Genomic DNA, 25428 nt, shown 5'->3' with positions numbered 1-25428 from the left:
AGAGTGATGCATCATGATGTGAGAATTTGGGACAATAGTAAAGATTGGGGTGCAACACCCCTGATCAAGTTATCTTATCAATTTTTGCTGAAAAGGTATCCCCCAAACTGAAACAATAGGTTTAAAAATCAGCTTATTTTAGCTGTTTTATTAGTGATGATATGCAGGTCAGACTTCTCACATGACCAGTGTGTTACCTTAACCACAGAATATGCCAGGGAGCTGTGTGAATGTTCATCAACAACTCTAGTACCTCTCCAAAGCCATGCTCCCTGAGCATGTAAGAACAAGTATTATTAGATCTAACAGAACACTCAACCTTCCCAACATACGCACAGATCCGAGAGAAAGCTCAACAACCTGCTCTCCCTTTTTACAAATATCTGCAACTGCGGTCAGCGTTCAGGGACCAATTTGGCACTCTCACCCCACAGCTCACTTCATTAACAGTGGAGGTAATCCTTCATTCTAACAACTCAGCAAAGCTCACCTCAAATCTATACCAAAACTTACTTTCAGTAGGCCCCAAACCCTTTAATTCCGCACAAATATGGTGGACCTCCCAAATACCAGCACTCACCCAAGATGACTGGGAAGAGGCAACAGACTCTATGTATAACTGTCTCATATCTACTAAAGACAGATTAATACAGTATAAAACCTTTCATCACCTCTATATCACACCATTAAGGCTGCGCCAGATGGGCCGTACCCCAACAGATCAGTGCCCGAGATGTGCAGCAAGCCCTGCTAACTTCTTTCATATGATCTGGTCATGCCCCCACATCGCTAAGTTCTGGTCAGCAGTCACTAAATACCTATCAAACAACCTAGCCTTCCCCAATGTGACTGCACCTGAAACCTGCTTGCTAGGAGTCCTAGACAACATAATTGCCCAAAACAGCTCCCGGATACGCTACAGAATATTATTGTTCTATGCAAAAAAAACAGTCGCTATGCATTGGATGGGCCCTACCCTGCCCACCATTACAGCCTGGAAGAATTTAGTGAATGTGGTTGCCCCTATGTATAAACTCACGTACGAAATTAGGGGCGCACCTGACAAATTTGACAAAGTCTGGGGCCCTTGGTGTGATCTAGAGGGTAACTGAACGATCCTGATCCCAGTTACATAATAAGCCCCCCAACGTCCTCCCAACCTGTTCTCCCACGCCCTGGATACACAAGTTCAGTAGGGTGATGGATCCAAGATGCGGGAATTACTGCCAGCTACACACTCTGTAATGTCATACCTACCCACTCAGTATTGGTAACAAATCCTTAAGGTAGACCTGGAAAAGAAAGACTAATGCGTCTTCCTCATTGCATTGTTAAATGTGATATTTTGTGTTTTGTTTGTATGAAAAGTTAATAAAATACACCTTTCAAAAAAAAGAACAAGTATTATTAATGCAATTATTTTGCACGCTAAAAACTATTGATTATTTTACATGCCATACGTACAGTATCTGTGCCATTTTAAAAAAACAAAAGAATTACAATTTTGGATAACGTAAGACAGCATATTTTTTACCCCAATTTCTGTTTTTTTTTTAATTATACTGCCTCATTTTTTCAATCGTGCATTTTAGACAAATATCTAAATATATATGTTGCCCTCTGCTGCTAAAGCAATGGTATTGCACATTGTATGTAAATATAGTTGTAATAGTTTACATGCCATGAAAGATGTACTTGTTTCATTCACACACATTTTTCTTAGTTCCATTTATAAATACACTAATACTCCATATCAGGAGATATTTAACCCTCTATAGCAAAGAGTGCAACATCACTTGCGAACCCCTCATCCTGCTTTGAAAACAAGACAGGAAAGAAGGTTGGTGGGGCTGTGGCATATCAAAAAGCCAACTAGGACTCACAACAACAAATTATAATGTAACTGGAAAAGCTAAGAACTGGTACAATGAAATTCATATTTGGACTATGAATACAGATGACAATATAAACTTTATATTATATATATAATATATATATATTATAAGGCATTATAAAGGTGAACGCATGCTTCTACACCAGCTGTTGCCATCATTTTACACAAAATTAATTCTACCAGATAAATTAAGTTGTCTTCTATGAGGAGAAGCCTAGACAATGAGGTGGCAGCGGATGTAATCTATTTAGATTTTGCTAAATCATATGATAAAGAACCACAAATAAGGGTACTGATAAAATTAAGGAAAACTGGCCTGGAACATAATATTTATACTTGGATAAAGAACCGACTGAAAGATAGATTACACAGAGTAGTGGTACATGGAACATTTTTTAGGTGGACCACTGTTAATGGAGTATTGCAGAGGATTTTTTTTGCTTTTAATTTGCTTATTAAACTTGAGATTGGCATTGTAAGCCAATTGCTGCCTCAACCACTGGGATCTGTAACTAATTGCTGCATAACTTGTAACATTTTAAACTGGCCCACAAAATGGATCCCACTGAGGCAAACCAAGCCATTGCAGATTTAACCCAGCAGTTTGCATCTATGGCTCAAGTCATGTCTAATCCACAAACGCTTGTGCAGCAGCTTCATAGCCGTATGACACAGAGTAATGCTACCTCTGCAGCTACAGGTACCATTGCCACTAAAGAACTAAAGTTGTCCCTTCCCAACCAGGGCCAGATTTCTGTTCCATGTGCCCAGAAGCACCCTTTACTGCCCCCACGCCTCACCCCCAGGATTGTGCGCATGTTGACTTAAACCCGAAGCACAGGGGGCACATTGGTTCTGCAATGTTTCAGGTGTAAGCAACTTGTTCGGCTGGGCGGCATGCTGCACCTCAATTTGTGCCACCCTAGGCCCAGGCCTTTGTGGCCTTGCCACAAATATGGTCCTGGGTTAACCAGTAGTGAGATCCCACTTAATCCAGCTTTAGGAGAGGAAGCAGACAGGGTTCCTGTTTCCTTTGAGGAAAAGAAGCAGGGCAGAACCCTGTGTCTTTGCATTTATTGCAGAGGCAAGGGCCGTTTCTCAGCAGAGTGTCCTAAAAAAAGTTGTGAACTTATTACAGAAGGAAAGAGTCTGAAAAAGGTATAACAGAAAAATCCCAGATTTTAAATGTCTCTCCTTTAGTGGTTAAAGTGGACGTAAACGCAAAAAAAATAATGCACTGTTTGTAAACCTTAAAATAAACATATTTGTAATGTACTTCAGTTAGAGTCAATTAGATTCTGTGCAGCTCCTGAAGCTCTGCACATGAATCCTTTCATGGCTGGCCAGCCAGAGTAGTAAGAAAATGATCAGTGCTCCTCTGCCTTCCGAAGGGCAGGGAAACAGAGTGGGGCTGTTTGATTTGTTTATTGTTGAGGCTAATCTCAGTGAGAAACAACCCTACTCTGCAAACAATCATTGACCTTCAGAATGCAGGCTAACAGGAGCACCAGCCCAAGGTATTAGGTAGGTGAATACAATAACTGGCAGGTCCCTAACATTTTGGCACCCCCAGTGATTCCGCCACTGGGATCTGAAACTTAAAGGAGAAGGAACGGCTAATAAAGAGTTAATCTCAAGCTGCAGGCATACCTTCAGTCCTCTCAATAGTGCCCTTAAGTCTCCCCATATTTCTCCCACTCAGATGATCAGAAGCCTCATAGGAAAAAAAACCCCGCTGAGCTCTGTAAAGAAAGTTCCCATAATGCTTTGCTCCTGCACCAAGGCCAAGACCGGTGTACATGCTCAGTTAGTAAGACTATAAGTCAGCTTCCTGCTGATTGGCTCAGATCCACATTCCTAAGGGGGGGGAGAAAGTTCTTAGCATTCTTGAGGGAGGGGGGAGCAGGAGAGGGGAGAGAGCTGCGTGTCTTTGGCACAGGAAAACAAAGAGACAACAAATCTTTTGACAGAGGACTCGGTGCAGCGTTTCTGTAAGTGCTTATGGCTGATAAAGCTTACTTAGTTTTTACCTTTCCTTTTCCTTTAATATCTAGTTGCTGCATATGCTGTAATAGTTTTACCAGACTTGTGCCTGCTTTTTGCATAATTCATCACATTAACTACTAGTGATTTTACATAATGTGTGTCTCTTGATTTATTTTGAGAATTCCCCAGTCAACTTTATTCACCTCTGCCCCAATACTGACACTTGGGTTATATTTACTACAAGTACACAAAGGAGCAAAATATTATGCTGACTGTCAAAACTTTTACTACTGCTATTCTTTAAGCTACCTTAGCCATTAACTCCCTGAGTACTGCTGGAATTGGGCAAGGAGTTAAAGGGATACTGTCATTATTTTTATGGTATACATTTTAATTCTAAATTACGCTGTTTACTTAACAAATAATTCACTCTACCATTTAAAATGTTATTCTTGAACCAACAAAAGTATTTTTTTAGTTGTAATATTGGTGTGTAGGCGCCTTCTCAGTGCATTGTGCCTGAGTCTGAGCTACACATTAGAACTGCTTTCAGATAACCTATTGTTTCTCCTACTCCCATGTAACTGAAGGAGTCCCAAGCTGGACTTGGATTTCTTACTATTGAGTGCTATTCTGATATGCACTGGAAGCTGCTATCTTGCTACCTCCGTATTTTTCTGCTGATCGACTGCTGGGGGGAAAAGGGAGGGGGGTGATATCACTATAACTTGCAGCTCAGCCGTAAAGTGTGACTGAAGTTTATCAGAGCACAAGTCACATGGCTGTGGCACCCTGGGGAAATGAAGAATATGGCTAGCCCTGTGTGGAATTTCAAAATTAAATATAAAAAAATCTGTTTGGGTTTTTGAAAAACAGATTTCAATGCCGGATTCTGCTTGAGCTCTATTAACTGAGGTGTTTTAAAAATAACATATTTTCCCATGACATTATTACTGGTCAAGTTCTGGTAAAGTTTAATGGCAGAGGGGGGTGTTTTAACCACCACTGCTGGGGTCAGATGCTAGCATATGATGGGGCTGATTTGAATTCTGCTTAAATTAGTCAGTTGTGTATATAAAAGTAAATAGATACAATTGTAAAATGCACTTATGGGGCAGACAGACCAAAAACTGCCCAAATGCTATTAGCCCAAGACTCATCTGGCTGATGCTGGGTTCATATTACTAGCTGACACTATAATGCTCCTTACATTTGTGTCTGTTAGTTACCCCTCCCATATAGATTGTAAGCTCTACGGGGCAGGGACCTCGTTCATCTTGTTTCTGACTCTTATTGCAACTGTACCTTGTATTTATTGTTGTACTTTGTATTTATCCATTATCTTTAACCCCCTGTCTGTATTAATGTATTCTACTGTACAGCGCTGCGTACATAAGTAGCGCTTTATAAATAAAGATATACATACATACAGCTCACTCAGTTTAGTGCCACCTGCAGATTCAATGGGACAGGGTACCCCTCCTCACACTCATACTAAAATGTAAACTGCTATAGAAAGTCGCCTCAGCATTCGGTGTCATTTATAAATGCTTTCGGGCAGGAACACAGGGCTTTTATACCGTCATTGAAGGGTGACTCCTAATAGTCTTTAAAAATTCAAGTAGGCGATATATTACCCTCTACAAAGACACACGTATGTGTTGCGTTTACTAAATTTAGCTCATAATCAAATCAAGGACCTCCTTCCCGTTCTGTCTCTCGCATATCCTTTTCCTGAAGGGAACAGGGGAAGCCCATGCCCAGCCGCTAACACAAATGAAAAGAGCCCTAAAAACTACGATATTTTCATACGTCCCTTTTCCTACATTCCTGTCATTGCGCTCTCTTATGGACAGCCCCCTCCCCTGTCTCCTTCTATTGGCTGTATTTGCTGTCACTGGGAGTTTCCTCCAATAGGAGCAGCGCTCGCTAGACAGCCTTGATCCCAGGACGCTAGACCTCTGCTTCTGCCAAGGAAACTTTGGAGTGGGTTGCTTGGCTGGAGAAGGTCAGGACATGGAGAGCACAGGCAGCCAGTACAGAGATGGGCAAAATCTTAGCTTTTACATACAAGATACAAAATCAGGGAGAATGTACAGGAGAGGCAAGCTTCTTGGAAAGGTAATAACGTCAGATAAATCAACAGAACACCGCTTCTGTATTAGTAACCTATACCAGCTTTAGAATTGTTTAAATGGCGATTTTTAGAAGAGGTACTGTATGTAGGTAGAATGGGTGAATACTGCAATTACTGCCATTAACCATAAATATGAGTAATTATGATAAATGTGCAGTTTATCCAGGACAGGGTAGTGGTTGCTGATATGAAACATACAAAGCCTTTAGAGTTGTGGTTCAGAGATGGGAAGCCAGAAGTAGTAAAAAAATAAAAAAAAACAAGGCATCTAATATGTTTTAAAAGAAATACAGTCTTGTATTTAACTGATAAAAACAAACCTGCATGTTGTTGTGTTAGATTTAACGTGTGTCATGCTCAAGCCTCTGTAACATGATTAATTAGAGAGAAATGTAAATAACTACATTGCTCAGCAGCTTGTCAGGCTCTGGCATGAAATAGGTAGCAGAAATCATGTTTGTGAAATCAGTCACCGTTTCTCCAGATGAGGCTGCTGTCAGGCTGCACCCTACAAAAGCATTAATGAAGTGTGTGTCATCTCCTGTTATTTTATGTCTCCCAACCTAGGGTGCATTTGGCAGGTGCTACAAATTCACAGATGCGTCCAGCAGGCAAGTGTTTGCTGTGAAGATGATCTCGCACACGAGGAAGATTCACAAATTCTACAGAGGAGGGGTGAGGCCAAAAACAACACATATATTTGCCTTTAACCATCATCATCATCACAATGAGACTGGCCATGTGTCATTTTGGATCTAGTGTAAAAACAGTTCATGTGACATATATACAAAACCTGAAGTATCTGTGAAACAAGACTATGTATGAACATTACTAATTTGCACCTTAATTAACAGCATCCAATAAAAAAGGCTGTTTGTAGTTAGTGCTCCCTCAAATACACTCCATCCAATGTAATAAGCTGCTCATGCTCTTCCCTGTGCACATGTCTTATGTATCTGTAACTATGTTTTTATATTTTAAAAAGGTTGAGAACGAGATTGAACTTCACTGTAATCTGAAACATAAAAACATTGTTCGTTTTTACCACCATTTTGAGGACCAGAAATACATGTATATGGTTCTGGAGTACTGCAGGCACAAGGTTTGTACATTCAGTCTTCTTACTGTAGATACCTGACTAGCATTAGATAGAGTAGCTTCCAGCCTACATTAATATTCATTTTTGCTAAAAAAGGATTAGTAACATTTAAGGGAGTCTTGAGTCGTTAGTTGTGAAACCATAAGAGTTATTCACGGCAAGCATTTTACATAAATGAGTTAAGGACAGTCATACAGCTGAAAGCTATAGTGCCACCTATATAAAGATAAGGTGTAGTGCTGCTAAGACTCATATTTCTTTATTTCAAAAGCTATTTAAAGATATATTGAAACTATTTTTTAATTTACAAGATCCTCTTACCTGGGATTCGAGTTTTTGGCTGCCTACTTTCTTCTTTGGAAGAATGCATCAACCTGAGTATAGCTATTGCAGCACAGAACCCCCCTTCCCTGTCTGTTTGCATTTAGTTTGTTTTTTCATACTTTTGATTGGCTAACATTTGATGCCAAACAATTTGTTTTGAGTATATATATGTGTATGCTATCTAAACGTAGATAACAAAAAAGGTGACCAGATATACAACAGTGTGGTCTGACTGTCTGTCTGTCTGTGCGTCTATCTATCTATCTATCTATCTATCTATCTATCTATCTATCTATCTATCATCTGTCTGTCTCTGTCTGTCTGTCTAACTATCTATCTCTGTCTGTCTGTCTGTCTAACTATCTATCTCTGTCTGTCTGTCTAGCTATCATCTATCTATCTATATGTCTAACTATCTATCTGTCCCTCCACCCAAAAACTGTTTTTGCATAATGAAAGAAAATTTCATTTTAAGTAAATTTCAGTATAGTCATTTTAAAAAGTCAACAATTGTAAAATAATTTGTATATGTAATTGCTATTGAACACAGTATTTTTGTATTTCTCTTACAGTTCATTGTATCATTGAATAGTTTTTCTCAAGACTCTAATTACCAAAATTAGAGTCTATTACCAGACCTGTTAAGAAGGTGAATAACAGGAGTGTACAAGGCATTGTGGGAACTGGAATCTTGGTTGGAAAATTGAAAGTCAATAGCAATGGACAGATACTTCTTTCAGTTGCAATTAAATTTAAAAATAGTATGTGGCGGACATCCTATTTAATGAGGCTAATATTTATTTCATATATTCATTTCTATAACTCACTTCATTTTTCTTCAGTCTCTAGCTCATATCCTGAGAGTGCGAAAGCTTCTCACAGAGCCAGAAGTCCGATACTACATGAAGCAGATACTGCAAGGGATACTGTGTTTGCACCAACAAGGAATTATTCACAGGGACCTAAAGCTTAGTGAGTGACATGTTTGGTACTATTTTCTCTACAGACCAAAGCTTTCCAAACTGTGGGAACTCTACTGTTCTGGGTGCCACTAAAGCAATAGTTGGATGACTGTTATTGCAGTTGTTATCTTGTCATAAGTTACAGGAAAATGAATCAAATGTTATAGCATGCCATTGGTTAACAGAAGTGGGATTCCACCTCTCTGAGGACCTGCATGCTGATAAATTGTGTAACAGTTCTTACGATCAGACTAATACATTTGTTTAATCCAGATGCTTTCCTAAATTTAAGTGATCCGTATAGTCATTTGGCTAATACAAATACTTTATCTGTATACTTGTTAGTAATATAGTTCATATATTCATGTATTAGTATTAGACATGTAATGTCTAACAAGTGAACTTCCATAGCCCCCTTTAATGTAACTATTTGCTGTGTTCTAATATTTTTAAAGGGATTTAAAAAAAGAAGTACTAACATGGTGTAGAGGAAATCTGAATATACTGCCTGTTGATAAACATAGCACAGGTAACAAAATCCAGCCAGTTTTGTGTCAGACTGTTCCTTAGTATAGTTACCCCTTCCATGAACCCTCTACCCCGAGTGCTCTCGGCAAGACATTTTAGAAATTATACTTACAGTTAAAAATATAAAACTCAGACATGGTTTCATAGAGTAAGTGCCTCTGCCAGAAGCAGCAGAGGATTATGTGTGAGCTGTTCTACTAACATTCCATTCTTCTGTCTGCATAAGGACTTCAAGTTTGCATATGCAGTCTGACATGTTAATGACCAGAACTTGGTAAAAAAAGAATGTTACATAAAGTGCAATGTTGTTGAAAAATGTGCTCAAGAGCAACTTTTTCTGCATGCATTCCTTGGTATACAAGTACCCATATATTATCTTTCCTTCCACCAATAGGATTCTGTCCATCTCTCCCTATCTCAGCCCTAGCGCTGCAACAGATCTTGGAATTTGCCCTGCATTGTTAGAATTTTGGCAGTGATACATGTTAGTTTCTGGGGAGACTGCTCTGTAAAGAGGTGCAGCCACAGCTTATGGCCAGTTATAAATATAATAGTTATTATTAATTAGTTATAAAAATAATTACACTGGTGCTTTACTGCACTGTAAAGTATGTGTTACCCCACATTGTCAGCAGTGATGGTGACTTGGATCACCTCCCTCACCCACCCTTAGGAGTAGGTCCCACCACTGATGTAGCTATCTCATAATTGCAAGAGCAAAGAAATCAAGTTAAAGCTACAACTTTTTTTACTGCTCCCTAAAGCTGGCCATACACGCACCACTAATATTGTACAAAACTTCGATTCGGTGCGTGTATGGCAAGTTAGCGAGGCAATCAATATCACAGGAGGCTGCTGATATCGGTCGACTTGCTGATCAGGCGGGTTAGAAGATTTTGATGGCGCCCGAGCAAAATCTTATGTTCGGGGCTGAATCGGCAGAAGGAGATAGAAAAATGTTGGTGCTTTATAAATAAATGTTAATAATAATAATAAAATCCTTTTGTTTCTACCTCCATATCTGACAATTCAGCCCTGAACATCAGTGGAGGGTTGGAACGATCTTCGGTCGCACGAAAGACTGAAAATGGCCACGTGTGTGGCCAGCTTAAGAGAACCAATTTGACCTCTGATGGCTGCACTAAGCACCATGTTTTGGAATATGTGTCTTTGTTAACAATTTTATATCTGCTTTCCTTCAAAAGCAAACTATGCATTAATGATCAAATTTACAATTGATTTTGTTTTTTGGTAGGTAACTTTTTTATTGCAAAAAATATGATTGTGAAAATTGGGGATCTTGGATTAGCTACAACTGTGGAGCAGTGTGAAAAATTACCTGGGTAAGCAAATAGTTCATTTTATGTCTGATGAGTCTTGTTTTTGGGGCACAATGTAAATAATGATGTGGTTTTCATTATAGTGTTATATGTGGCACTCCCAACTACCTGTCCCCTGAAGTCCTAGCCAAGAGTGGTCATTCCTTTAAGTCGGACATCTGGGCCCTTGGATGCATCATGTGAGATGATCTCTTTGGCCATACAATTTTCTAAGTTAGTACGTTGTTGTATAGAGATTTGTGAAACCATGGAAGGAATGTGCGAAGCAGTGCTAAATTTATCCAGGGATCTCTACCATAAATTTGGTACATTATGATTTGTCACACTGGAGAAAAATGTATATTAATTTGGGAGATACAGTAACCCTATCTTGTATTGCATATCCTCACTTGTGTAATAATAGGGGAGATTATGTATTCAGTATGACCTGTTAATTACAATAGGGAATGTTGCCTAGACTAGGAGTTTTTAATCATTATTTCACCCAGGCCATGCATGCTTATCATAAACAACACCATGGGGCACATTTACTAACCCACGAACACTACGATTCGCAAAACGCATTCGATCATTTCGATATTTTTCGTATTTTTCTCAACTTTTTCGTACTTTGCGACAAAATTTATGCGACAAAATCGTATTGTCGCGCCGAGTACGAAAGTTTCGGCTTCATTCAAACTTCGGTATCGTGACTTTTGTTGGGCCAGGTTGGAACTGCAGATTGCCATTGAGTCCTATGGGAGGCTTCCAAAATCATGCACTGAAGGATCAAAGTCGGAAAGGTTTTCCTGCATTTTACGATCGTTTGCATACGGAAATTTTGTGACTTTCGGATCTCCAATACGATATTATCGTGACTAATATGATTTTTTCGTAAGTGCATTCGTGATATTTGCGATCTTAAGAAATTATCGTATCTAATCCGAATTTATCCCATTCGGGATTCAAACTTGCGTTTTCATGAATGTGAATTAATTATTTTCTTTTTCTCTGTAATAATAACACAGTACATTGTACTTGATCCCAACTAAGATATAATTAATCCCTATTGGAGGCAAAATAATCCTATTGGGTTTAATTACTGTTTAAATATTTTTTTTAGTAGACATAAGGTATGGACATCCGAAATCCGGAAAACCCCAGGTTCTGAGCTTTCTGGATAACAGGTCCAATACCTGTATCTACAAATTTTAGTGCTGTGTGCATTTCTACATTGAATCCACGAAAAAAAATATATCAGAACCAAAACAATTGGAATGCAATATTTTATCCTAAAAACAAAATAAAATATATTTTGTAATTGCCAAGGGACATTTATGGGAAACCAGGAGTCCACTCAGGCCACCAGCATTGCAAGTCAGCCTCACCCTTGGCCTCACAAGTTAAACATTTTGCCTTTTAAAATTTCATACAAATATTTATGTGGCATTGTTTTTTTTTTTTTTAAATGTACCGTGGGACAACCCAATAACCCTTGTAATTACACCCCTTCTTGCATTTTACCATGTTACTAATGTTTCCTAACTTCACTCAAGGCATTTTGTGAAGCCAGAAGTTATTGTTATGGTTTGAAAGTGATGTTGATAAAATATCTGCAATAGAGCCACAATTATTATCCAGGCACATGCCATTGCTTGTTGCATGGGTAGAGAACTTACCAGCAGAACATTCTCTGGCACTAAAAACAGACTAAGTGACCCAACTCATGCCCCCTCCTCGGGGGCATTAGTTGCTTTGTCTAATGCCATACTGTATCCAAATTGACAGCTTTATTTACATTGCTGTTGTACATCATTACACAGCTCTTTGTAATTAGCTGATAGATGATTTGTAAAAATATAATTAAATATAGTATATTTCCAATAAACTAAACAACCCTACCTTTTATTTGAAGTTGACATGTTTATAAGAAATAGTACATACATTGCACATACAGGTTTTCTTCTTCCTCATTATAGCAGAATGCTTCATTGGGTATGTACTGTTTGATCAGCTGCAATACACATTTATTTTCTTGGGCACTTCAAGGAACTATAACACCAAGGACCTATTACTATTTTGTTAGTATTCCTTACACTAAAAACTACCTACCAACCTGCTTTGGCCGACTCCAGTTATACTTGCTATCTATCCTATTTAACTGCATGCTCCTAGTGCGTGTTTCATTTTTCATTTGCTCCACTCCATCTAATATATGAGGCTGGCACTATTATGCTTATTCACTGTTCTATCCCTGGCTAACACTATGGCTAACCATTTACAAACTCTAAGAGCTAAAACGCTAAGAAGTCGCAGAAAAAAAAAGTTGTGACCCTTCCAAGATTTATTATGCAACAATTCCGATTCCAATAATACTCCATCTAAAACCTTTTGAAATCATGTAGAAGTCATTAGTAGATGTCCCTTCCCTGAAATCTTTAGAGGGTTTTGGGGTTTTGACCCTGGATTTTGTGCAGCAATACGAAAATATGACTTTTTCCTATACATGCTTTTTCAGTTCAGATTTTTTGATAAATGTCTGAGATTTGTGGAAATAAGTTTATTTGAAGTGTAAAAAAATAGAAGTCAGAAAAATTTGATTTGTAGTAAATGCCTCCATGCTTGAAGGATAGTTTTGTACCCTATACTCTCTTTTGGGAATTTAAAATGGGTAGATGCATCACAGAGAATTTTGTTTGCCGCATTCCTAGAGATTGCAAACTACATGTCTGTGCAGAATTTGTGAAATCTGACATTAAACAGACTTTAGCTCTTTTGAAACATAAGCATAAAAAAGCCCATGGCATATTGTTTATAGTAATTATTTATCTATAGAATACAGTTGTTTATACATTACTTGACAGATGGTAGAGACAAAATCCATATTCCAGAAATAGAAGCTGATCAGTCACATTGCTTGTAGTACAGATGCAAAAAAAGTGACAGTATAGTCAGTATTTGCAAGTAAAGATTTCTCTGTAGTAGTAGTAGAAGATTTTCTCGTTATGTATAGATGTATGAGATTCTTCCTCTCCTTGCAGGTACACAATGCTAACTGGCTACTCCCCATTTAGAGCTCGCTCACAAAAAGAAATGTACTATTTCATTCGGGAAGGTTTTTTCCCAGTGCCCACATTCATTTCTCTAAGTGCTAGAAGACTTATCATCTCTTTACTTGCCAGCTGCCCAGACAACAGACCATGTTTGGAGGAGATTTTCGCTAATGATTTTCTTACCAAGGTAAAGGTTAACAATTGTTTTCAGTAGTTTATAATATTTGTACAGTAACTACTGGCCAGTGGCCACATAACATATATGCATTTATGGTGATGGCTTTGTAGTGTTTAAATCACGGACTGTAATTCCTGCTGTAAATGAAATGGCATAAAAATGGTTGTCAGATTTATCCACAGGGATACCCAGCAGTTCAATATTTCCTCCAGTTAGTATCACTTTCTCATCATCACGAAGGAAAATTTTCCTGACAGTCAAGGAAATGTTTTAATAACTTGAAACATTAGATAGTTAAGTTAAGATCTAATGAGTAGAGCCATAGTCACTGCCTGTATATAGGAGTGTGGAATATGTTGGCACTTAATACATGCATGTTTAATAGCTATAGTAATATAGGTGTCAATTTGGACTAACTATTCAGATATCTTTTTTGGCACTAGTATGATTCATTAAGAGAGGTAAAATGTGAACCCAGTCTTATGGCTTGGTATGAAAAACACAGAATTTTCATAAACTGGCCTTTAACACTTTTCTTGTCTTCAGGGCTTTACTCCAGAAAGGTTGTCGTCAACTATGTGCCATACAGCGCCAAACTTCACCTTTACCAATCACTTCACCAGATTGTTTAGAAAGGCTGCAAATGTGTTATACAGAGGGGTATTCCAGAAGCCTTTCTGCACAGGTAGATACAGACCATGCCCTTGCAAGTAATGGTGACACTGGCTAGTAGGTCTTAGCAACCAGTTTTGAATATGTTTTAAATTTGTTTCAGATTGTTCAGTCCGTGGAGAGGATGGGAACTCTAACATCATGCCTATAAATACCCATACGCGCCTGGGTAATAATAAGGTAAGTACTACACTACATTGCCAAAAGTATCTAGACAAATTTTTGGCCAAAAGTAAGATGCCATCTAAAATGGTGTCCTCTGCCAGATCACTTACTACTGAGTTCCAAACTTTCTCTAGAAGCAATGTCAGCACAAGAGGATAACAATTCTAACATCACTATATGTAATGCCAATCATCGACTGGAGTGGTGTAAAGGTCACTGCCATTAGACAGCCGAGCTGTGGGAATCCTTTCTCTGGAGTGATAAATGATATTTCAGCATCTAGCAGTCTGATAGAAGAGTATGGACTTTGCAGATGCCCAGCCGTAACATTTGGTGGAGGAGAGAAATGGTTTGGGCTGTGTTCTAAGGTTATTGCTAGGGCATTCTTGACAATTCTGGGCTTTCGACTATGTTGTAACAGTTTGGGAAAGGTCCTTGCCTGTTTCAACACACTAAAACCCCCAAACAAACACAAAGTGAGGTCAATCGGAATTGGTTTGCTGAGATGGCAGTGTAGGAACTGGTCTGCATAGTGTCTTGACCTCAACTCAACCAAATGCCCATGGGATGAACTAGAATGCTCACTGCAAGCCAGGCCTAATCCTCAACATCAGTGCCCAACACTAATGATTTTCTGGCTGAATAAAAGCAAATCCCAAATATTCAAAAAATCATTTTTTATGCCTATTCCCAGGGTGAAGAGCCTGAAGACTCTTTTAGATCTTGTTCTGAGTCCCTCATCGTCCTAATGAAAGGAAGTATGAGTCCCAGAAGAATGTCACCTTCTCACTGTAGGTTGTTTTTTTCTTTCAGCATGATTTCAGAAATGTAGCTTTGTGTTTTGTAGACGAGCTTACCACTTTACATATTTAATAAGAGCCATTCATATTCATCCCATTACATCCATAATTTCTACTAAACTTCTAGCTGAATGGACTTCTGTGGTTGCCCTGAGTTTGGTATCAAATAGGTTTGCACTATGAAAAAATATATTGTTAATATGGCGTTCTTGTTTTTTTGTTTTTCACCCTGCATTTTAAGCTGTATGAATGCCAAAATGTGAGAAATATTTACATTTACATTACATTGTTTGTAGCACAGACTGATATGACCGACGACAGAGTGGTGGAAGACATGACTGTCATGCTGCAGAGGTGTCTACAAAATATGATGCCAGGTGAATATCAGAATTAAAGACACCTACATAAATTGTATTTCTGTTTCTTGCAGGGCATGTTAGACCCATTGAGATATATTTTACTGATGCTATTTATTCCTACAATGCAGTATTCTATCTTTAAATACTTGATCAGATGCTTGATTTAAGCCTACTTTTGAAGCATAATAATTAATAATATATCAGATTGTTAAGAATATGGATGGGTATGGAATCTGCATTGATTATGAAATATTGCCATTGTTTAATAGCTCTGTTTTTATTTGGTAACATGATAAATAGCAACATGGGACTTTGCATAACTGCATTTGCCATTCACATCTGTATGTTTTTCTTCAGGAGCAACAACAAAACAATAGTGGTTTACTGTATAAAACATATTGCAATATAAATGTGTTATTACTTGTACTACAGTTTCACCTATCAATTTGGACTTTTTTTTCCACATTGAAATACACTGACAGATGTAGACATATGAACAAAAGGACACATCTGACTGTGGGCCATATTCAGTTCAGTGAGAAAAAGTTATCTTGTGGTTTATCATTTCTAAATAACATATTTACAAATCTTACAATGGCACACAGTAAGATTTTTTTATCTGCAGTTAATTCTTCACTACTGCAGGCAACAATATTTCAAAAATTACTTTTAAAAAAATTAGCTTCACCACAAATAAATCATATTACTTGCGGCTATCTGGCTTAATCACAGAAAAAAAGTGATGGGAGGCAATTTCCTATGATTAAAGGTGGCCACACACAAGATCGTACAATCAGCCACACACCGTTCAGGGCTGAAACGGCAGATAAGGAGGTAGAAACGATAGGATTTCTACCTCCTTCTGCCGATTCAGCGCTGAAGGCAGATTTTGGTCAGGTGCGTTCTATGGCGCCCGATCAAAATCTTTTAACTGGCCCGATCGGCGAGTCGACCGATATCAGCAGGTTCCTGCGATAACGGCCGACTCGCCGACTTGACATACACGCACCGAATATCGTACGAAACAAGGTTTCGTACGATATTATCGGTGCGTGTATGACCAGCTTAAGCCAGATTGATGTGAGTAACATACAGTATTTTAATAGCATATGACAAGACTTGCAGTTTGATCTGCACTACCGCAGGTAGTATAACATTAGAATTTGTGCAAGTAAAACATTTTACTTGAGGTGATCCAGCTTAATTGCGGGAAATTGCCTCCCTTCACATTTTCCAGCATTTAAGCCAGATCGCCATGAGTAATATGTTTTACTTGTGGCTATCCTAATGTTATGCTATGGCAAGTAATTTTTGGGAGATTTGTTGCCTGCAGTAGAACAGATTTAACTGCAGGTGACAAATCTTACTTTGTGCCATTGCTTTTATTTGCAGTGATCCCAATTTAATGCTATGGCAAATAATTTTTAGGAGATTTGTCCCCACGAGAGTGAAGATTTAACCATGGGCAATAAATCTTATTGTTTGCCATTGCCTTTGGTGTTAGTTTTAGTAGTTATAGGCTCATATGAAGGTGTTAACAGTTTTTGGAGTCAGTGTACCTGCCGATTCTAATTTTACAGGCTAGTCTTTAATATGCATCTTTTCTGATAATTATTTGGTTGGTTTGTTTAGCCGCAGGGTGATGTATGGGGCAAAAATTAGCCTTACAATGCAGTCTCTCAATTCCTGCCTTATGGCTTTGAAAGTATTCATAGTGATATCTCACTATACATTCAGCTGATTTAACCTTACTTTGTTACGCAATTAATTTTTCTTATACATGAATACCTCCAGTAATTGAATACCTCCAGTAACTGACACCAGTAATGCTTTCTACCAATCAGGTCTGTTGGATCCTAATTATCAAGTTACATGTCCTATCCTTTGGGTGACAAAGTGGATGGATTATTCAAACAAATATGGCTTTGGTTACCAGTTGTCTGATGACTGTGTGGGAGTACTCTTTAATGATGGTTCACACATTACTCTTAACCCACACTTACAGTAAGTAATGGGAATAATTGAAACAGCACTTTGCCAAACTGAGAATACTTTGTTATAAAGCTGATCATACAGCCGCAGATTCTTCATATTATTTTGACTGAACTGTATGATTGTGTGTATGTTAGGCGCCTTTCATATTATCAGTTTGGATAGTTAACCTTTGATGCATCACACCAAATTTGATTAGCCAAAAACATAAAACGTTATTAACTGTAGACCTGATTCAGCATATATGTGGGTTCATTAGACTGTTAATCACAATTGAGGCCCAACCAGTCAGCCTGTAGGTTATCCATGTATGTGGATAATTTGCTCTGTTAATCAGGTGACTCTCTCACAGATCTGTTGTTTTCCATGATCATGGGTTTTTTTTTTTTTTGTCAATTGTAATTTTTTTTTCCCACTTTAAGAAAAGTTTGCTATTCGACAAGCTCAAGTGAACACGTGACATTCCCTGAGTGGAGTCCACCGTGTCGGATGGATATAAAGATGAAAATTCTTCAGTTCTTCTGTGAATACATGCAGGAAAAAATCATGGAGGTTAGCTGTAAATACAGTGATGATAAACTGCACTAGTTGTGAGGCAAAGCAGTGAGGCAAAGCAGTGAGGCTCCTTGTGCATAGTCAGGTAGATTTTCTCCTGTCTTCTTTGTTTTGCCTTCACCTTCCAGGTCCCCCTTATTTTTCCATATTCAACACAAAATTGGCATAACTGAAACATTAGGTAAGGAGTATGGGGCTGGGATAAAACACAGTACAGTCTGTCTGGAGAGAGTGGGTGCCAGTGTCACCATGAGTCCACCAGAGACCCTCATGTTAAGGGGCCACTGACCTCTAGTGAGCCCCAAAATTGTATAGGCCAACCAGCACCAATCAGAGGACAGTAACAGCTTCCAGTGGATAAGCTATCTTTAAAAGTTCTGTAAAATTCAGCTGTGTTAAACTCCTAGCTCTACAATGCAAATAGCTCAACAACAATCTTACTTTGTACCTCTGGCCCTCTTTACCTCTGATATCAGTTATTGGAAGTTCAGTATACTTTGTATTACAGGTATAGGACCCATTATCCAGAATGTTTGGGACTAAGGGTATTCCGGATAAGGGGTCTTTCCGTAATTCAGATCTCCATACCTTAAGTTTACTAAAAAATCAATAAAACATTAATTAAACCCAATAGGATTTTCTGCATCCAATAAGGATTAATTATATCTTAGTTGGGATCAATTACAAATTATCGTTTTATTACTACAGAAAAAAAGGAAATCAGTTTTAAAATTCTGTATTATTTGATTAAAATGGAGTCTATGGGAGATGGGCTTTCCGTAATTCAGAGCTTACTGGATAATGGGTTTCCGGATAAGGGATCCCATACCTTGTATATAGAACTGTGGAATATGTTTGCACTTTATAAATAAATGACAATAATAATAATAAGCACTTGGTGCCCAGACTTTGACTGCTCTCACTACTCTAATGCTGCATAGTCCAGAGCAGGGAGGTTTTACTTGAAGCAGACAGGAGGTAAATAGAAACAAAGAATTGTGCCACACTGTTCTTCTATTTTGTCCTACCATGTGGGATAGGATATGTTATGCATTCTCCTGATTTGTGCAATGTGATACATGTATTTTATAATTAGCATAATAAGCAGAGGGCTGGCAACATGGACCCTGGAAGGTGACATTCTCTTGGTGTGGAGTTGCCACAGTAAATACTTTAATAAACCCTTGTGGCTGCGTCCCCGTGATGCAGTTTCAATTGAGACAAATTTAGGAAGGCTACATTAAGTGTCACTTCAGCAACACTCCTAAATGGCAAAAGCTTAGCTGACAAACTGCAGCTAGAAGTGTTGGGGAATACTGAGACATTTAAAGACTTTGTTGCATCATCTGGGCACAAGGAGCACCCTCCAAAGGCTAAATTTTACTGAGATGATGAGAGAAAGATAGCAAATATAAACTTGATTATTTCAGAAACAGGCAGAATATTAAATTGATTATATATTATTTCACAATAATTCCCATTTAAAGGAGAAGGAAAGTCATTTTGGCATTAGATTTACCATATTAGTGCCACCTAGAACACTAAATTTATTCTGCAGAAAGCTTTACCATACCTGAGTAAAGAGCCCTAGAAGCTTTCTCTGTTTAAGACAGCAGCTGCCATTTTAGCTTGGTCTTCATTGCTTCCAGCTATAGCTGTTATAGCTCAGATTACACATTCCTAGGGGTCGGGGAGTTTTATGAATTCTTATGGGAGGGGGGAGCTGTGCATACTCTGGCCCCAGAATGAAGGATTTTTCTGAGAAAGTCAGATACTGAAGAACATGTTTACAAAAAAGGTGACAAGAAATCATGTGTTTCTTTTGATAGAGGACTCAGTGCAGCTTTTCAGTGATTATGGCTTTATTTACACTTTTCTGATAAAGCTTACTTAGTTTTTACCTTTCCTTCTCCTTTAAATATTCTTCTCTCCATTTAGAGAAATGGTCCTGTTAGCACTAATCTGGGAATAAAGATTTATGAGATGCCTTTAACAATGTCTTTAAATGTCTCAGTTCCCCATTAATAGCCAGTAATGTAAACAACTGGCATTCCCAGTAGTACATATTAACATGTAGGAATGTAGAACATTGCACCCCAAGTTCAAATGATATAATTTACATTATTGATTTAACTTATTCAGTACAACAGCACGCCCTTTTTTACCAATCTTAGGTGTGAATAGATTAATAATTATATGGTATCAAATGTTTAACATTGTTGCATTGTTGGTATTTTTGAAAAACATGATAGCAGAAATACTTGCTAAACTAGTACTGTTTACTGTCTACAGGGTGGAGATGTTAGGGCTGAACCGACTCTCACTGTCAGGACTCTATGTCTCATGCACTTTCTGAAGACTGATCAGGCACTACTAATGATTTTTAGCAATGGAACCTTGCAGGTAACAAATACAGCTCTTCAAGAATTATTGGTTCTAAAATGCAGCAGTTTTTTTTTAACACTTAACATGTATACATTATTACAGTCACACATAGCTGATAATTAGATTTCTTCAGCCAACTTTAGGTAAAAAGAGGAAACGAGATCTGTGGAGGTCGCTAAACGAGCCAACTTTTTCCAGATATGGCTACCTTGAGGAGGGCAATATCCAGTTGATCCGATTGTTTGGCCCTCAGGATAAACAATGCTATAATTGCTGTTATGCAGGCCATTGGATCAAGGACCACATAAATGTGCAGATCTAAACCTTAATCCAATGGGAAAATCAGACCTGCCCTATCGATACCTGGCCAAATTTCAGACAGATATTGGTGAAGCAGGCCTATTTGAGGGCCCCATACACGGGCTGATAAGCTGCTAACTCGGTCCGTCAGCTGCTTTTGTACCTTGTATGGCCACGTTTAGGCTCTTGTGCAGATTTGCCATCTCTAAGTACAGATACCCTTGTGTATCTATTTTTAGTAGCAATGAGAAGTCATAGTTTTGCCTTCAAAACATAAGGATTTGAAAAGTGTAACATGGAAAGAGTAACATGGAAAGAAAACATCTTAATATAGTATTCTCTTTAACAAAGAATAATTATTTTCTAAAACTTTTTTCTTTAAAACATCCACCATCAGTTTATGTTATACACTGCTAATAAAACAATGGAAGAAGATATATCTTAGATTAATTAGTGTTCTTTGTTCACAGGTGAATTTTTACCTTGATCACACCAAGATAATCCTTAATAGGACAGAGCAGAATTACCTATTGACCTTTATTGACCAGGAAAGGCAAAGCTGTACAGTACCTCTGCAGTTTCTGAAGAATGGCTGCCCTCCACAGATAACCCAGCGCATGCAATATGGTCTTGAATTACTGCAACATCTGCAGAGGACCTGAGAAGGCACCATGCCACTGTGCAGAATGGACATTACCAAGTACTGACTGTATTGTCAACCATGCTTTCAAAAAATCCCTCTGGGGACTTGCACTTGGTATGCAATGTAGAGAGTATATCCCTGCTGTAATACATGAATGTATATAACACCTTGCCTGGAAGTGCCGACAGTTGTAATTTATTTTATCGATTATACAGGCCATTGCCATGCAGCTATTAGCATGATCTCAAGGATGTGATGTAACAGCTGGATCTAGCAATTCTCAGCAGGTGAATGTAGCATGACAGGAGTTGCCCTTACCGTGTAGATAAGATATACCAGGGCTTGTATTTTGTAGTTCTGCTCGGACACTTGCTACAAAAATTGTGAATCTGGTTTCAAAGCTACCAGCCAAGCCCGTTGCTGATATATACACAGCAAATGTATTTACTTGTGTCTGATGCCCCTTGGAGAGAATGGAATCCTAGCTAAGTTTGGTAAACCAAGATGCCCCAAGTAAATCCATGTATTACTGTATGTTGTGACATTCAAGGGTATGCATATAAAAGAAACCTATTTTAAGTGTTACTGCATCTGTAAATGAACACTGAACTAAAATACATCATGCTTCTTTTGTATACCAGCTAATGTTACATGCACTTCCCTTAAGTGACAGTTATTTACAATCCGTGGAGACTAAACTAAAAAGAGTTAGCATTTCTTAAACTTTTATTAGGAGAGGAATGTGCAGATTTGTAAATGAAGGATTTTTAATTTTATAACTTTTTGTTTTAAATCAACCTTGTAATTAGGCAGTATTTTGTTTCATTAGCTGTAGAAATGAGTTCCCATTACATAGACAGTAACTCTAGAGGTATATAAGAGCATACTAACATTACCAGATATGTTTGCAACAAGGCTTTTGCAACTAGGGATGTTTTACTGGATTTTTATGGTAAAAGTAATACTAGCATTTTTTAATCAGGTTTCTGATTTGCCCATTCAAGTTTTCTTTTTTAAACAAATTGTTTGTAATTATGAGAATTTGCTAAATTTTAAAATAAATCTTTATTATGGTATCTGTAGTTGTTAATAGAAAATATAATCTGAATTAGAAATTTACTAGTAAATAGAAATGTTGCTTAGAAATTTACTAGTAAAAAGCAATATTTTGAACCAAGCTTGACCCGCAGAAAGCAAACAAGCACATTTAAAAAACAAAGGTATTTTTGGTTATTTCTAACTTGAGAAGGAATCTTGCTCACTGCCGAGGGCTCCTCCATGTTTCTTGGTTTTGCACTAATAAATCGAGTCCATTTAGTTTTAAAGAACTGTTGTGTTTTTTGCCAGTTCTGCTTGAAATTGTGGTTCACGTTTACGTTTTAACTTTTAGTATGTTATAGAATGGCCTTTATTTAGCAATTTTGCAATTGGTCTTCATTATTTATTCTTTTTAGTTTTTTTAATTATTTGCCTTTCTTTTTTTACTTTTCCTGCTTTCAAATGGGGGTCAGGAAACAGGAAAAAAACTATTGCTCTGCGAGGTTACAATTTTTTATTTATTACTTATCTTCATATTCATTCCCTCTACAATACTTATTATAGTCTCCTATTCAAACCACTGCCTGGTTTGCTAGGAAAAAATAAAACACTAGCAACCAAAGTGCTGAAATTCAAAACGAAAGCTGGTGAACAAAAAGCTAAATAACTGAAAAACCACAAAAACATAAAAAATAAAGACCAATTGCAAACTGTTTCAGAATATCACTGTCTACCTCATACTAAAAATCATTGTAAAGGTAAACAACCCTTTAAGTTAAATAGGGGCTTGGAAGTAAGAAGATATTTGACTAGCGAGTGAGGGCTACATTGGACAGGAGAAAATATTACATGAAATGGTTAAGAGGTAATATTGACCTTGGGCAATTCATTCTGTGCCTCTTTTGTACGAAAACATAGATTCCTGGTTATCATTACTGAATAGTTCTATGTAAACCACTGTATAATAGTAGTCCTATAAGACATAGAAATAACAGTCTGTTGAAATGTGCATTCAGAATACACTCAGGAACTGCTTTATCTGCATTGTCAACATTTGTTTGGAAAGCATCACAGATTGAGGGCACAGGTCAAACTATTAAAAGGATATCAGAAAATACCAGAGAAGATAATCAGAGCTGTTATCAAAGTGCTCACAAATGTGGAAGACATAAGATTCATTATAAAACTGCTACAGGAAGATATGTAGTGCTGCCATTTCTTAAGAGATATAGTGGTGGGTCTTTCAACCAATACTGGCAATTGAAGGTGTCTCTTAAAAGTAACTCTCTGTGTCTGCTGGTCAAGAGCAAAGCTAGAGCCAATGTCTTGAAGGGACAAGTCCAGTAACATCACCACCCTACAGCTGGCAGTAGGCAATCCTAGCATGTGACATGCCAGTCTGCTGGGCAAGTGCTCCTAGCTCTAACTAACATTCCTATCTGTAACATGTTGGAATATACAAGTTCTAGGAATTTAAATCTGCCTAACACTGTCCCTGAAATAACTGGTGAGTCACTAACATGACATGTGCCTCAGCTCATTTCTTTATATAAACCCAAGCAAAGCAAGCCAGACGACTGCTCCGTGCTATAAACACGTCTTCACACAAGGATGCTCTCAGAGACACAAATACCACTTGTGCCTCGCATTAAAAAGGTCTTAACCTCCTCTACTTAAAATTAATGGTGATGAAAAACGATCCTTGGCTTTAATACGGTTGAATAAAACAGCAGGCAAATTCTTAAGTATTTGGAAGGGTTAAAAATATGCTAAAGTATGCTATGCTGGCAGCTGGGGTAAGTTTTTGCTGGGCTTTTGTCATGCACTGGAAAATCAAGTTCTGACAAATACTTGTCTGATTATAAATGTGAGCATGAACTTGCAGCCTAGGTTTATACTAGCAGGTTTTATTTTTACAGACAAATTTGTAGTAGTTTACTAATACTTGGAATGTATTCATAAATGTGAATAGATTGTCTGAATATATTTTGGAACTAATGATGACAAAATGTCAGCAGCCTAAGCTTAATGCATGCTCATATACATTTACACATTTCTTATGTCACAGTTTACTGAAATAAGTGTGAGGGTGCAGCATACACAATCATTTGGCGCTCCATTTTTAGAGCTTACATTTATTTTATTTCTACCAAAGTGTATAACCTTGCATTTATATACACTGAACTTCATTAGTCCATTTGCTGCCCAGTTTTCCCCATTAGTCAAATCTAGTATCACTAGCAAAAATAGAAACAGTACCTAAAGTGCCAACCTTAATGTCATTAATAAACAAGTTAAAAAGCAAAGGACCAAGGCCTGACCCCTGCAGAACTTCACTGACACTGGCCCATAAATGTTCCTTTTATCACCACTCTGTGTAATCTATCCTTCAGCCAGTTCTCTATCCAATTACAAATATTATGCTCAAGCCTACTAAAAAAAATCAATAAGCCATTAATCAAACCCAATAGGATTGTTCTGCCCCCAATAAGGATTAATTATATCTTAGTTGGGATCAAGTACAAGGTACTGTTTTATTATTACAGAGAAAAAAGAAATCAGTTTTATAAATCTGAATTATTTGATTAAAATGGAGTCTATGGGAGACAGGCTTTTCGTAATTAAGGGCTTTCTGGATAATGGGTTTCCGGATAAGGTATCCCATACCTGTATCCTTGGCTGTTATACCTATTTGCCTCTTTGGTGATCAGCTGAAATTGAGATTATGAAAAATACATTTGCTACAATCTGAAACCAATTTTCTCTTTCATGTCTTTGAAGAGAAAGCTGTATTTCATCAAAATCTTGGTTCAGTCTTCTGGCTCCTAACACTAAGGGGCCGATTCATTAAAACACGAGTTCAAATCCTGAATGGGAAAAATTCGGTTGGATATGATAATTTCTGAAGATCGCAACTTTTTCGTATCTTGCGCAAATTTTCGCCGCCGTCGCAACTTTTTCGTATTGAACAATCTTAAATGGCGGGAAAACCTTTCCGACTTTGATCCTTCTGTGCATGATTTTGGAAGCCTCCCATAG

General features: G+C 37.8%; 1 protein-coding gene across 1 annotated transcript; it reads left to right on the top strand.

Annotated features, from left to right (window-relative positions):
- Window positions 1–5841: 5841 nt before the first annotated feature.
- plk5 (polo like kinase 5) lies at window positions 5842–22676 on the top strand. Its single transcript, XM_002941122.5, has 15 exons — window positions 5842–6001; window positions 6585–6692; window positions 7003–7119; window positions 8283–8412; window positions 10186–10273; window positions 10354–10449; window positions 13291–13489; window positions 14027–14165; window positions 14256–14332; window positions 15012–15108; window positions 15414–15494; window positions 17321–17480; window positions 17891–18020; window positions 20316–20426; window positions 21179–22676. Exons 1-15 carry the CDS (start codon window positions 5897–5899, stop codon window positions 21368–21370), a joined length of 1830 nt encoding a protein of 609 aa, XP_002941168.2. The 5' UTR covers window positions 5842–5896; the 3' UTR covers window positions 21371–22676.
- Window positions 22677–25428: the final 2752 nt, after the last annotated feature.

The sequence above is a fragment of the Xenopus tropicalis genome, chromosome 1 (assembly GCF_000004195.4).
Source record: "Xenopus tropicalis strain Nigerian chromosome 1, UCB_Xtro_10.0, whole genome shotgun sequence".
Lineage (NCBI taxonomy): Eukaryota > Metazoa > Chordata > Amphibia > Anura > Pipidae > Xenopus > Xenopus tropicalis.
This window is presented reverse-complemented; position numbering and strand designations above follow the sequence as displayed.